General features: G+C 33.0%; 1 protein-coding gene across 1 annotated transcript; it reads left to right on the plus strand.

Moving 5' to 3' along the window:
• Positions 1–306: 306 nt before the first annotated feature.
• On the plus strand, positions 307–11590 carry LOC114388649 (squamosa promoter-binding-like protein 12). Its single transcript, XM_028349250.1, has 10 exons — positions 307–1546; positions 1778–1962; positions 3688–4340; positions 4720–4794; positions 4886–4993; positions 5086–5200; positions 5321–5462; positions 8495–8645; positions 9199–9834; positions 10698–11590. The coding sequence occupies exons 1-10, from the start codon at positions 966–968 to the stop codon at positions 11148–11150; spliced, it is 3099 nt and encodes a 1032-aa protein (XP_028205051.1). The 5' UTR covers positions 307–965; the 3' UTR covers positions 11151–11590.
• The last annotated feature ends 4152 nt before the right edge of the window (positions 11591–15742 follow it).

Below are 15742 nucleotides of genomic sequence, written 5' to 3' on the forward strand. Positions count from 1 at the left end.
AAACAAAGTGACAATTTTGTAATTAAAGAAATAAAAACAGAAAATAACAACAGAAAACAAAATTACAAGTAGAACCCTAATGTCTCTTAAAAAAAGTAGAATCCTAATGCTCATACACTATTTACTGTTTAAAAATATATAATCTATTATTGTATTTTTTTAATAAACAAAAATATTGATAAGAAGACATCTATTTTTTTTTTTTTGAACTATTCAGTAAAACAATGGCAACGTATGAACGTAGTCAGTAGTTACCTCCCTCGGTCAGTGTGTGCATATAATGTTTCATACTTTTTTGACAATTTCTTGATTTCAGTTTTACCAGAGAGAAAAAAGAGTTTATAGCCTCTAAGATTCCTTTGCCATGGTATCACACACAAATTAAGAGAGAGAGAGACACAGAGAGAGACAGGCACTGTCTCCGCACAGAAACAGCATTTTCATCACATTCGTTCCTAACCTTTTCCTAATTTCCCTCTGTTTGACGCATGCTTTCTGTGGCTACCTTATATATTCTTCTTTCTCCCCATCTCTCTCCACTTCCTAATTTTGCTTCTCTTCTTCTCTTCCTTTCAATTTCCCATCCCTTTTTGATGCAAACTTCTCCCACCCCTTTTCAAAACCCGTGACATTGAGCTCTTGACCCATGTGAAATGATGCAGCAAGTCTGGATTTTGCAATTCTGGGTTGCTTCTCCATGGTTTGAGGGTTGATTCTGGCATCTTTGCTGGTTTTGGGTGTGTAGCTGTTGTTTGGATCCATGTGGGCTCAGCTTGTTTGTTGTTGTTGTTATTTGGTGTTTCTGGGTGGTTAAATTTAGTGTTTTTGGAGGTAGGGTTTGTAGTCTTTTGTGTTTTTATTGTAATTTCTCCAATTGGGTGTTGTGGTCTGGTGGAGTTGGAATCTGGGTGGTTGTGATTTTGCTGAATTTTTTTTTCTGGTTTTCTTTTTTTGAATTTTGATTAATGGAGGCTCGATTAGAGGGGAAAAACCAGTATTTGTATGGACCTGTGGTGCCTGAGATGAAGAGTGTTGGGAAGAGAACTTTGGAGTGGGATTTGAATGATTGGAAGTGGGATGGGGATCTTTTCACTGCTAGGCAACTTAATTCAGTGCCATCAGATTGCAGGAGCCGTGAGTTGTTCCCTGCTGATCCTGAAATTCTTGTAAGTGGTGATGCTTCTAACAATTTGTCTTCTGCATATGATGATGTTAACCTTGGTGAGGGAAAGAGAGAATTGGAGAAGAGGAGGAGAGGTGTTATTGATGAAGGAGGGGTGGAGATGAATGATGGAGCTGGTTCTCTTAATTTGAACCTTGGGGGTCAAGTATACCCTATCATGGAAGGGGAGGAAAAAAGTGGGAAGAAGACAAAGCTGACTGCGAGTACTTCGAGCCGGGCTGTTTGTCAGGTGGAAGATTGTAGGGCTGATCTTAGCAATGTGAAGGATTACCACCGTCGCCACAAAGTTTGTGATATGCATTCTAAGGCTACCCAGGCACTAGTTGGAAATGTTATGCAGAGATTCTGTCAACAGTGTAGCAGGTTAGTTAGGTTATGCAATTATAGTTTCTTGGGGAGCTAATTTTGTATTTATGATCTTTTCATCATATTAACATTTTGTAACATATATGGATGACAAATCTGGGGTCTGTGTGGTGTAAAGTTTTCAACCCTGTTACTTGTAGTTGATTGTTTAAAACCAGCTCTCCGTGCATTTTTAATTTGAACATTTTTTCTTTAGCAGTTGGTACAACTTGTTTAAAATTATGTCAGGTTTCATGTTCTTCAAGAATTTGATGAAGGGAAGAGAAGCTGTCGTAGGCGTCTGGCAGGCCACAATAAAAGGAGGAGGAAAACGCATCCTGATGCAACTGTAGTTAATGGAGGCTCTCTGAATGAAGAAAAGGGCAGTAGCTATTTGTTAATGAGTCTGCTAAGGATACTGTCCAATATGCATTGTGAGTTTGTGTGTTCAGAGATATATCTACTTGGCATTCTTCATGACCTTAATTTATTTATTAGGCTGCTTATGGGCTTGTTGTTTTGTCTGTATATCCCCTGTATGAGACAACCTGATTATTGTAATAATTGTTTTTAGAAAAAGGTGGAAGTTTCTGCATGGACGACACCTTGCTGACAAGCGTTAATTGATATCTTCGAAATTGTGGTTTATGCTTTAATGCTGAAACTTTTGTACCATAAATAAATCTTCTGAAGGGGCAAAATGGAAAAGACAACAACTAATTATTATCTTCAAGAAATGTTGCCTATATATAGCTAACATTATGAACTTCTGAGTTAGACGGGCATTGCACGATGAATTGAGTTGCCTAGTGTGTTGGACACTATTTTGGGATGTGGGGGAGGGTCAGATATAAGCAGCCTTATGTTACACTCATGAGTGGAGAGGTTATTTCAGTCACTGGAACCCATGGCCACCAAGTCACATGGTAGTAACCTTGCTATTGTGCAAAAGCACAATAAATTGTGAAATGAAACTATAGTCTGAGCTTAGCTTTAATTTTCTTGTTTGATATATGAAATAAAGACAGTAGATTGGATAGCAGTGGTGCAAGTAACCAAGTAGTGGTGGCAAGCTATGGAGGCTGTGGAGGTGATGGTTATTGAAGTATTAAACCTAGGTGGCTAGAGTTGTTATATAATATGTATGTGGGATGTAGATTGCATCTTATTTATTCTTGTTTCTTGGAAATAAGATTCGTGCTTTGGTTAAGAGTTGAGAAGGGCAGTAGATAGTTGTTTATATTTTCTAGGAATTATCATTCAGAATTAGAACTCTAATCCTGGAATTTAGTACTGGCCCCACTTTAATTTTAAGGACCAACGGGATTCTTTAGGTTGGTTGTCTCATTAATTGTTTTCCTTATTCAACTAGCTGGAAATTAATAGTATTATTTGTAAAAAAAACCAGAAAAATTTAACATAATGCTTGATGTTTATAAAGTATCTTTTATTGTTTGATATGATTTGCTTTTTTTTTTTCAAGCATAGGCTCTCTGCACTTGAATCTCTGCATTTAGTAGTATTTTAGTATTATTGTAACTAGTGAGTTTAGGTGCCCAACATTCATGACTTTAAGGTGAATTAGTAAAATCTTAAAAGGTAATTCAGTGTTGAATTGATAATGCTAACAGGGATGATTTGGAATGTGTTATCTTAAGTTATGAATATAATGTGTGGCCTGATTGTAGTGACAATTTAATGATTCTAATAGGGTTTATTTAAATGAAGGACTTGCTAGTTGCTATGATGATGTTATGGGTCTATTTTTTTTCCCATGGTATTGAAAGCTCAACTCCTTTTCTCTACTACGGAATTTCAATTGCCAAAAGGATGGGAAAATCATTTGGGTAATGAAAGTTAGCCCGGATTGATAATCAGAATAGTGATTCACTGTACTATCATTATCATTTCATTTCTATTTTGGTTTGTTTTCCATGTTTTGGGCACACAAATATTGGATAACTAGAAAGCTGGAAGGTTTAGCCTTCTAGTGAGTGTGTGTTCTGCTGAAATATTTGTTGGAAAAGATGAAAGTTTCCTTTTGAACTTATTCTAATTATCTATGCTTTTGAATATTTTATGTCTATCTTCTGTAATGTTGGATTTCATTATTTGCATACTTATTTGACTCAACATATTCTACCTTCTAAAAATTGCAGCTAATGGCTCGGATAATATGAGGAACCAGGATGTTCTATCACATCTGCTGAGGAACCTAGCAAGTCTGACTGGTACAATTAATGGAAGAAATATAGTGTCTTTATTGGAGGGATCTCAAGATTTGGTAAAAGCTGGGACATCTGGAGCTGCACAGAATGTTCCAAACACAAATTCAAATGGTCCTGAACCGTCCAGTCCTTTATATTCTTCTATCAAAATGGATGATGGTCTAATCCATCGGAACCCTCCAGAGTCTTTGGTACAATGTGAGACGACTCCTGCTAATGATATGGCTAAAGAATGTATAGCTTCAGGCAATGATGAAGTAGGAAGTTTAAAATCTCCTTCAGTTCCACTGTCCACAAATGTACTTCTGTCAATGGATAGCCTTCCACCACAATCAATTGCAGCACAGACTACAGTTGGAAGAATTGGGTTAAGTAATATTGACCTGAATAATGTATATGATGATGTACAGGATTATGTTGAGAACACGAGGAATTGTCGTCCTCCTCTGCCTTCAGGAAATGGGTCTCTTGATCATCCTTTATTGGTCCAATGTGACTCTCTCAAGTCAAGTCCACCACAGACAAGTAGAAACTCAGATTCAACCTCTACCCAGTCACCATCTAGTTCTAGTGGAGAAGCTCAGGTATATTATTTTAATATTTTGGATTCATTTCCTCATTTCTGTATAAGTTTGTAATGTTCCTATTACTTTTATGTATAGACTATAAAGCATGCTTGGATTGGTATATTATGTTTATTTGGGAAACAACCTTACAATTCATTATTTTCTTGGTTTATTTATTTATAATCTTATCCAAATATTCATGTAGATTTCTCAGCCATAGCAAATCCATGGAATTGGATACCTGATGGCTGATGTAAATTTTTGAAAGTCATGCTTTTGTATTTTGCAATTCGAATATACAGGGAATAGGTTACCATGTATAGTGTAATTTTGTTTTCTGGTGGCCTGTCAAAAGATTGTATTTATTGACATGTTATTGTTTGTTTTCTGTTTACAGAGTCGCACAGATCGAATTGTTTTCAAACTATTTGGCAAGGCTCCAAATGATTTCCCCCATGCTCTCCGATCACAGGTACTTCATCGCCGCCTTGAAATTGCTATAAACAATTTCACTACACTGTTTTTTGTATAGTGTTTGATTTATGTTTTTCTTTGATTACCAGATCCTTAACTGGTTATCCCACAGTCCCACAGAGATAGAGAGCTATATAAGGCCAGGTTGTATCATGTTGACTATATATCTCCGCCTAGAAAATTCTGCTTGGGAAGAGGTATAATTTGATATAATATCATATATAGGTTGCCTACTGGAACAATGGGAACAATACTAAATATGCTTATTTATTACTATTTCATAATGCAGCTATGCTACAATCTAGGACCCAGCTTGAGAAAGCTTGCCGCGTCTAATGATTGTTTCTGGAGAACAGGATGGATATATACAAGAGTGCAGCATTCTGTAGCTTTTCTGTATAATGGTTTGCTCTCTATCTCGGCATGTTGTCTGCATTATTCTCAATTGATTATATTTCAATTAGCACTAAAATCTTCTATGATCTTATTTAGAGTATATTGCATTTCATAAATCTCTCCTGCAGGTCAGGTGGTCTTAGATGCACCATTGCGCCTCAAAAGTCCGCAAAGTTGTCAAATTTTATGCGTTAAACCACTTGCTGTTTCTGCTAGTTCTTGTGCTCAATTTGTTTTGAAAGGATTCAATTTTTTGCTGTCTAACTCGAGGTAAATCTCTATACGCTTGATGATTTGAATTTGTTTAGTTTAGACTTATGAGGTTCTTGCTCTAGAAGAGCGTAGTTGGAGCCGCAGAGGCATATGTTGAGCTATACTTACCTCAGTTATTATACTGCAGGACATACTAATTCATAAGAAGAAATTAGGAAAAAGCAAAAAAGCATATAAATGTTTTTGTTGCTTGTTGTAGATATTTTGTATGCCTTAGATCTTGGGTAATAGGATTAGATAGAATTTTCAAACAAAATTTAACTTCATATGGTTAATGTTATGCAATACTTTTCCAGGCACTGAAAGTCTGAAACAGTTTTGAAAATGGATGAGAGAGAGACACACACACTACTTAAATGTCCAGGGTATTGTTTTTCCTGACCAGTTTATCACTTGTGTGTTGTATGGTAAAATAAATATAATGAAACATAAGATAAAAACATACTTATAATGAGAAAATTTATTTATTTATATATATAAAATGTTAAAGGTTGAGTGTGAGAGTATTAATCATTGAAAAGAATTTTGTAAAAAAATTAATTATTTACTTTAGAATGAATATTTTATATACCATGATTTCATTTGAAATTTATAAAATGATCTTTAAACTAATGTTATAAATAAAATTCAAGTGATTTTCACTTCCTTTATATCCAATGTTTATTAACAATATTTTATTTGGTACATCATGTATAAGTTGAGTAAATAAGTATAATTTTTTATTAAAATAAAATAAAGTATTTGTTATATTTATAAATATTTAATATTTATTTTTTAAGCAATTAAAAGTATCTAACAGTGTGTATTTAATGCCCTTTAACTTAAGTTCCAAAAAAACAGGATAAAAGAAGTATGTATTATATTAATTAGATTGTATATAAATATCCAACAAACATTTTTCTCTTTTCACGTATTTAATTATTGGTGATATTTAAAATCATGAGTTGTAATCAAAATGAATTTCTATAATAATTTCACCTGATTAAGTTTTATAATATAATTCTCACGATTTTCTATTTGAATAAAGTGTGATATTATTTCACAATTCATTTGACATGTTTGCACTTTTAAGTAACTCCTTATAAATAATTGCTTTTAAAAATTGATATTTAAGTAAATCCAATATTTATCAATATATTGTTAAATTAAATTTTAATATTTTTTACTGTTTTATTAAAAATAATTTCCATCTAGTAATATAATTCAGCCTTAATTAAATATTTGAAATTTTAAAAAAATAAAATTATCTAATCATACAAATATTATCAATCAAACATTCAAAATTTAATTAAATAAATACTGTTCGATATTTTTTCAGTAAAATTTATAATAATGAGATGATAGATAATAAAACGTATAATTATTGTGTTGTAATAAAAAATTATACCAATTATTTAAGGGATGTTATGATTTATTTTATAACATTCATCGTGTATACAATGATTTTTATTCTTTTATTATTTAATTTAATAATATTTTTGAATTTATTGCTAAAAAGATTGAAAAAAATATATCTAATTTATATATTTGATGAAAATGGAAAAGAAATACTGATATTTGTTATGTGATTAATATTTGTTATAATGTAAGGTAAATGTATTTTTAATCATTTAAATATGAATTTAACATTGTTATACAAATAAATAAATATAATTATTAATGATTGATTGTTCAATCAACATGTAATCCTGAATAAAATTTAGAAAATAATTTTTCACATTTTTTTGAAGTGTATATATATTTTAAGAGAGAAGAAAATAATATAATAAATTAAGATTAAAATATAATTTTTTTCTCTATTTTATTCCATTCGTAATTTTGATCCTTTAATTTAAGATTGAGACATTTAGTCTTGTATTTTAAAAAATCAATGATTTCGCTCCCTTCATCCAAATCAATGTGTTGTCCGTTAAAAATTAACATTGATTGTATAATTTTTGTTTTTTTTAATGAACTTAAATGTATTTAAATTAAAAAGAGATTATTAACCATGATTAAACCCTTGATAAAATTGTACCAAAAGTGACATTGTACCCAAAAAAAAACCTTGATAAAATAATTATTAAACCCTTGATTTCATCTGTAAAAAAAAAACCCTGGATTTCATCAAACACTCAGATTGGTTAAAGCATGATAATCGCAAGTTTGAATCTCTCTCTTTGCGACGAGAACAAAAGGGTGGGGGCGATTTTGCTTCTGATGAAGCATCTAGAAGTTGGGGATTGCGTGAAAGAAGCATGCGGCGGCTGCACTATACACGTTGTGTTTAGCGAAGGAGAACAAGGTGGTGGGTCTCGCATGGTGGACAAGGCGGTGGGTGACGTTGGTGGAGTAAGGGGGATTCCGGTTCGTCTAGTTCGTGTTGTTTACGTTTGAAGATGGATTTTAGGTATTAGAAGATTTGATACCAGCAACCATGGTTTTAGGATTAGAATATTTGGCATTACCTTTTCTTTTGAAGGAACTTGGCACTACCTATTCAGCGAAGATTTGGAATACACAACAAGATCTTGTTACGAGTCCGAGAATTGTTTCGTCCCTTTTCTTTTATTTTTATTTTTTGTGATTAAAATACATTTCAGTTCATTAAAAAAATAAAATTATAAGTCAATGTTAACTTTTAACAGTCAACGCATTGAATTGGATGATGGAACCAAAATCACTGATTTTTTAAAATAAAGGACTAAATATCACAATTTTAAAATAGAGGGACTAAAATTACATTCTAACCTAAATTTAATGGATAATTTGGTGAAAAGAAAGAAAGAGATAAACATGAAGTTTTTAAGAAAGAGATAAAAAGTAATGAATATAATAGATATTGGCTTTGAAAATTTAAGTGTTAATGATAAATTGAAAAATATATCAGTTCTTGCCAAATGGCACTGTCAAAATCCGCATGGCAAAAGATTAGAGACCTTGCTAGACAACTCTTATATACATCATAGATTTGGGAAGGGAAGAAGATCCATGTTCTGGATTTTGTTTACTGCAATTGGACCAAGTTAATCCATTCCTTTTGATTTCAGGTTGCTCTGTGCACTTGAAGGGAAGTATCTGGTACAAGATAATTGTTATGATTTGATTGACAGTGTTGACGCAGCCAATGGACATCATGAGCTTCAGCATCTCAGATTCTCTTGTCATGTACCGAATGTGACTGGAAGAGGGTTTATCGAGGTGGTATCTACTCATGGTCATAATTATTTTTGAAAATATGTTTTTTGCGCTGGCATTCCTTTCAGCAAAGTTCATGAAGTAATTTTTCTTTTCTTCAATATGGACTTCTTTATCTTAGCTGAAGCTCAGAAGAAACTGGAGCATGCTTTTGAGACTTCATTAATTTATCTCAATGATTGGATATATACTGCTGTTGATGCCTGGTATTTGGTGACTTTAAGAAACTCTGAAGGTCCTGTATAGTGTTAGGTTCTGTTATGAATTGTTGAAAATCAATCTATAAATGAGAGTGTGTCCTAATTTGACATCACCTCTCCCCTTATGTATAAGAGATGCTTTATTCCTGATGCTAAACTATAAATTTTCAAATCATTTAGAAAAGGTTTAAGAAATGGCTGAATGGAGGCAAGTAATCTATCCTCAAAAAGCATGTAGTTAGATGATTTCTGATGATAAAGCAGACACTTGTCAAGTATTAGAATCAGATAAAAGATATTCTGCACAAATCAGATAAAAGTTATATTTGCATATATGATATGATATCTTTACTCAGGTGGAAGACAATGGTCTTAGCAGCTGTTCCTTTCCATTCATAGTTGCAGAGCAAGAAATTTGCTCAGAGATCTGTAAGCTGGAGAATGTCATTGAGGCAGCAGAGACTGCTGATGACATCCAAATAAAAACTAAACTAATGGAAGAAAAGACTCAAGCATTGTATTTCATACAAGAAATGGGTTGGCTCCTTCATAGAAGTCGCGTGAAAGTTAGGCTAGGTCCTGTGGCACCTGTCCAAGATAACTTCCATTTTAATCGATTCATGTGGCTTGTTGGCTTCTCTATGGACCATGACTGGTGTGCTGTGATGAAAAAGCTCTTGAACATTGTCTTTGAGGGCACTGTTGATACCGGAGATCATGCCTCTGTTGAGTTAGCTTTGTTAGAGATGGGTCTTCTACACAAAGCAGTAAAAAGAAATTTCCGACCTATGGTTGAACTACTATTAAAATTTGTGCCAGTTAAGGCTTCAGATGGTGGAGACAGTAATGAGAAGCAAATCAACAAGTCCCCTGACAGATTCTTATTCAGACCTGATACTGTTGGGCCTGCCAGGTTGACTCCCCTTCATGTTGCAGCAAGTATGCATGGCTCAGAGAATGTATTGGATGCATTAACTGATGATCCAGGAATGGTAATTCACTTCCTTCTCTTCTGTTTGTATCATATATATTCTGTTCATTTTTTAACTGTACCTAGAGTTTGGTTGGGGGTGGGGGGAAATGTAGGGGAGGGAAGAGGAGAGATTCTTTTAAAATTTAATTGTTTAGTTCAATTTTCAAGAGGGGAAGGGAGCAAAATCCCTTCGCATGCAATTTTTGCTTGCCTCTACTTATGTTTTGAAATCCAAAATTATATTATCATTTACGGAACATTAGGTAAACATAAGATTAATCGCTTATTTATTAAGTGCTTCTTTTGATAAGTTTCACCGTGAAATTTATTGAAATGAGTTAAAAAAGAATTGAGAAGGGTCATAAAACCACTTTTATAAGCTTCTAAACGCCTATTTGGTGCTTAGGATAAGGTAAGCTCAAATATGCTCCAAGCTCTTCCAAACACCCCTTAGAGGGATGTTTGGTATAAGGAAAGATTTTTTATATCTGAAAATCATAAATTCTAAGAATCATGATTCTTAAAAATGACTAAAATCTATTTGATTGGTCATAAGAGTAACGTAGTATTTTTATTGCAGTAATTTTTTTTTTCAACTGTTAGATTCACACTTCTTCCGTGGGAACAATTTTTGAGAAAGATTAAAGATAGCTAAAAAATTCTCAAGAAACAATAATGTTGCTTGATTTAAAAAGAAAAGGTCAAATATGGGAAATAAACATTCCCGTTATTCTTTTAATACTTAAAAGCACACTCCCTGTTCCCCACTTTTCACCTTCTTGAGCAAGCTCTTGTTCAGGATTCAGTTAATTGTCTATTAATTAAATTACATGTGGCAGGGTTTAGTATAAAATATTTTACTCCTATGTTTGTCATGTTCAGGTGGGAAGTGAGGCATGGAAAAGTGCTCAGGACGCTACAGGTTTGACCCCCTATGACTATGCATCCCTGCGGGGCTACTATTCTTACATTCAACTTGTCCAGAGGAAAACAAGCAACACATGCAAAAACCCACAACACGTGCTTGATATCCCAGGCAACCTTGTAGATAGTAACACAAAGCAGAAGCAATCAGATGGGCACAGATCATCAAAAGTTTTAAGTTTGCAGACTGAGAAAATTGAAACAACCGCAATGCGTCATTGTGGGCTATGCCAGCAAAAGCTGGTGTATGGTGGCATGAGAAGGGCACTGGTTTTCAGGCCAGCAATGCTGTCAATGGTGGCCATTGCAGCTGTGTGTGTCTGTGTAGCTTTGCTCTTCAAAAGCTCACCCAAAGTTTATTATGTATTCCAGCCCTTCAGCTGGGAATCATTGGAGTATGGGTCAATCTAATGTTGTATATCAGGTATTCTTTGCAGTAGGCCTGCACTTTTGTTTTTTGGGTTTGAAAGTCTTTAGTTCTAAGTATATACATCTGTGATAGTAGCTGTCATCAAAATATGTAGGGAAGGTTTACCTTCACTTCAGATGTTCGGCACAAAATGCTCACTGTTCTATCTAGCAAATATTAGGTAGATGGTGTTATTAGTTCATGTATATGCAAAGATAATAGGGTAAGCTTGCCGGCATTTAGGAGGGTACTTTGTATCAATCAATGATTATATAACATTTACTACAGGTGACTATACTTTGAACTTATCTTAATTTATTGATGTTATTATGAAAATTATATAAGCAACTAGATGTAGTTGACTAGTAACAAGAGAATTATGTAACTTGCAGGGGACTTAATATTGAATTTTGGTGTCATTATGTACCCCTGTTGTTTTCCACCATTGGATTATGTATTGAGATTTACGTAATACTATTTTATTTTCTATTTTGAATATTGTGATTTCTCCTTGTTATTTATCTGGTTTTCCTACAATTTTTCTTCCTTGTTCATCTATTTATAATGAAGGATTATAATCTCAATCTCTAACATTCAAGTAATTTATGTCTCGTGCATTTTTGGTTTGTATGTTTTTGTTATATTTTATTGCTCCTCGTAAATTCTTACAAGTTGGAAGGGAATTTAAGCCACTGCATATTGCTCTGTCATTGTGTTCCATTCACTGTGTTGGCATAATGGCATCCCTACCATCACTAAGATGTAGCGAAGTGAGGCAAATTTGGTTTGCCTTCTAATTAGCAATTCACATTGAAGGTGAAATTATTATTTTCAAGTATGAATTAATAGTTGGATACAGATGACAGGAGGCGAAGTGGTGAGACTGATTTAACTTATTGTGGTCTATTTAGGATAGAAGGAACAAGTTGGTCTTTTAGCATAAACCTGACTCTTATTTTATAGGCAAATGTTATTCTCCACAGGTTGTAGAATGTAGAGGCATTCGGGGCTGTGGTGGAGTATGTAGACAACTATTTGAAACAGATTGCTTTTGTTTACAATGCTTGGAAAAATGGTACAAGAACTTAAAGGAGCTATTTTGCTGATCTAATGAAAGAGTATATGGTGCTAAAACATAGCTTCAACACCTGAGTTAGCGCATTCGTAAAGGGGAACGCAATGCAGTGGCTGATTGTTTAACAAAGTTATCATTTAATTTTTGTAAATTGTATCGGAAGGAGGATTATCCACATGAGAGAGATTCGCTTATTTTGTCTGATGTGCAGAATTTACTCTATGTTTTCGAATAAATAACAAAAAACAATAATGCCTTGTTCCATTAGGTGAGATCCGCTGCATGATCTTACAACATTTGATAAGTAAAAAAATCAAAAGTATTATTTAATATGAAATCTCTCTTGATAATTTCCTTTGACGTCTTTTTTTTTCTTATGGGATCTAGTCTTTTAATTGACATCTCTTGTGACCTACTTTGAAGGTGTCCAAACAATTTTCTCATATATAGTCGTTTCATATTTTATCATTCCTTATATGATCATATATCTATTTTAATATTATCATTTATACTAGGCATATTACTTCTACACCCTGCATTTTTTCATTAATTTCCAATTTACTATTTTTTCATTTTTCTTATTTGTTCATTCCTATTTTATTTTTTCATTACACCATTCATTGGTTTGCCCTTACATATGCAAAGAGGCTGTTTCCGGATTCGAACCCATGACCAACAAGTCACCAAGGCACAACTTTATCGCTGCACCAGGGCTCGCCCTCTTGCTTGGTATAAGTTAAAAAAAATATTTTAAATGTATTTTTTTATAAATTTAGTTATATTTATTAATATATTTGTATAAATATTATTACATTAAATAGTTTATTCAAGTGTATAAAATATGAAAAATTAGATATAAATTATTATATACTTATCAATTTCAATGTAATATATTAGTATATGAGGTAAAAAAATAATAAAATTATGTCATGGTATGTTTTAAAAATATTTATTGATATATCTACATAAATGTTTTGTCTAGTGTAGAAGATTTTAAAATAAATTTTGACATTGAATTTTTTTGAATAAATAAATTTATTTATAAATAATTATAATTAATTAAAAGTAATAACAATTCATATATTTTATTAAGAGATATATTATTATTATTATTATTATTATTATTATATGTATATAAAGGTTTGAATTATTATATGTCAATCCGTATAAGCTATACATATGGAATTTCATTAGTTGTCGTTAGTTTGTCATTGAATTTTTTTAATGTTTTGTTAAGAAGAACGAGTGGATATATGAGAACACTATGTCTAAAGAAATTAATATGAATGAAGACAATGGAGATGAATCTGGTATGTTTGAAAATATTGATTGTTTTGATGTTTTCAATACTTTTCAGGTATTGATTTTGTATTTGGTTAAACAAAGTAAATAAATGTCCTTAGAAGACTAAACATGTATTATCCCTTTTGTAGGTGTTTGCTACCCATGAGGACACATTGCAATGGGCTCGTACTATTACGTATGATATTGGTTTTGTGACTATGATAAAGAGATCAAACACATCAACTGGAAAGAGAGGAATAACCTCATTTGTTTTAATTAGTTGTGAGAGAAGTAAAAAATATAGAGCATACAAGAAAGATTTAGTACGAACAGTGACTAGCACTAGAAAATATGGGTGTTCCTTTAAGCTGTGAGTGAAACCATCTTAGGAGGCGAAGGGTGGATGATCAATTTAATATGTGAGACTCATAATTATGCATTGGCTAAGTCATTCACTGGATATTCATATGCTGGTCGACTAACCGAGGATGAGAAAATTATTATTGGTGATATGACAAAGTCAATGGTTAAACAAAAGAATATCCTTCTCACTTTGAAGGAGCACAATGCCAACAATTGTACAACAATGAAGCAAGCCTACAATGCAATATATGCATAACATTCTTCTATAAGAGACAGTAATAGTGAAATGCAACAATTAATGAAGCTACTTGAACACGATAACTATATTCATTGGCATAGACTGAAGGATGAAGATGTTGTACGTGATATATTTTGGACACATCCAGATGCAGTGAAATTAAGCAATATTTGTCATTTGGTATTCGTCATAGATAGTACATACACAAAAAATAGATATAGACTGCCTTTACTTGACATTGTTGGTGTGACATCTTCTGGGATGACATTTTCAGCTGCATTTGCCTATTTGGAGGGCGAACATATAAACAATGTTGCTTGGACTCTTGAATGGTTTAGAGGTATTTTTATGAGACATGATGCAATCCCCCAAGTTATTGTTACTAACAGAGATTCAACATTAATGAATGTCGTGAAAATTGTGTTCCCTGAGGCAACTAACTTGTTGTGTCGGTTTCACATTGATAAGAATGTCAATGCAAAATGTAAAACCCTTGTGGGTAAAAAGAAACGCATGGGACTATGTGATGGAAGCATGAGGGATTCTTGTGGATTGTCCTACTAAGATAGAGTACAATGACTGCCTTATGAAGTTTGATTTGAAATTGTTTGCTCACTGTGACTAGTGTTTGTTGACTATGAGAAACAAACATGGTTGATTCCCCACAGACAAAGATTTGTTAAAGCATGGACGAATAAGGTAATGCATCTAGGAAACACAACAACTAATAGGTATGAAAATTGTAAATGTATATTGGTTTTAATAAGAACACATTAATGGATAATAATTGTGTGTTTTTCAAATGTAGGGTTGAGAATGCACATTGGGCCTTAAAGAGACTACTGCAGAATAGCCTTGGAGACCTATGTAGTGTTTAGGAAGCCATGAACAACATGATCACTCTGCAACATACTGAAATTAAGGCATATTTCGAGACAAGCACACATGTGGTCAGACATGTTTTTAAAATTACCTTATACAAGAGACTAATTAACATGATATCAAGATATGCTTAAACCAGATTGTTGTTGAGTTAGAGCGAGTGAATTATGTTGGCATTGACAACTCTCCTTGTGGATGCCACATGATAAGCATAATCCGTCAACATTGATGTATCTTGGTGCCCGTTTGGAAAACCATGTGAATCACCAACTACATCCTCTGTAGCTGGATTGTGAGGCTCCTTATAAGGCTTGACAGTAGCATTATCCGTATCCCCAACATCCTTTGCAACAGCTACAGCTGCCCGTTGACTACTTGTTGATGCTATTGGCCTTTGATGCTGAAGGGCTTCTTCCTCATCACTACTAGTATGTTTACCTAAAGTTCTTCCTAAAACTCTACCTAAAGCTTGACACAATCTTCTAGTTCTAACCATAATCTACAAATTCAAATACTAATATCAATTAATGTTATCGTTCAAATAATAATTGAGTTCTATATTTCATAACAAAAATGTTTTCACTCGGTTACTCAAAAACTAACTAAAAAAGTAACTAATAAATCTTCTAAAATCCTAGTGAATTATTAAATGTAGTATATTTTAACAAATGTAATAAATAAAATTTAAATTGACTTTAAATGATTGTTCTAGCAAACCAAAATATATCATCAAAATCAAACTACAAATTTTT

The sequence above is a fragment of the Glycine soja genome, chromosome 15 (assembly GCF_004193775.1).
Source record: "Glycine soja cultivar W05 chromosome 15, ASM419377v2, whole genome shotgun sequence".
In the NCBI taxonomy this organism is placed as follows: Eukaryota; Viridiplantae; Streptophyta; class Magnoliopsida; order Fabales; family Fabaceae; genus Glycine; species Glycine soja.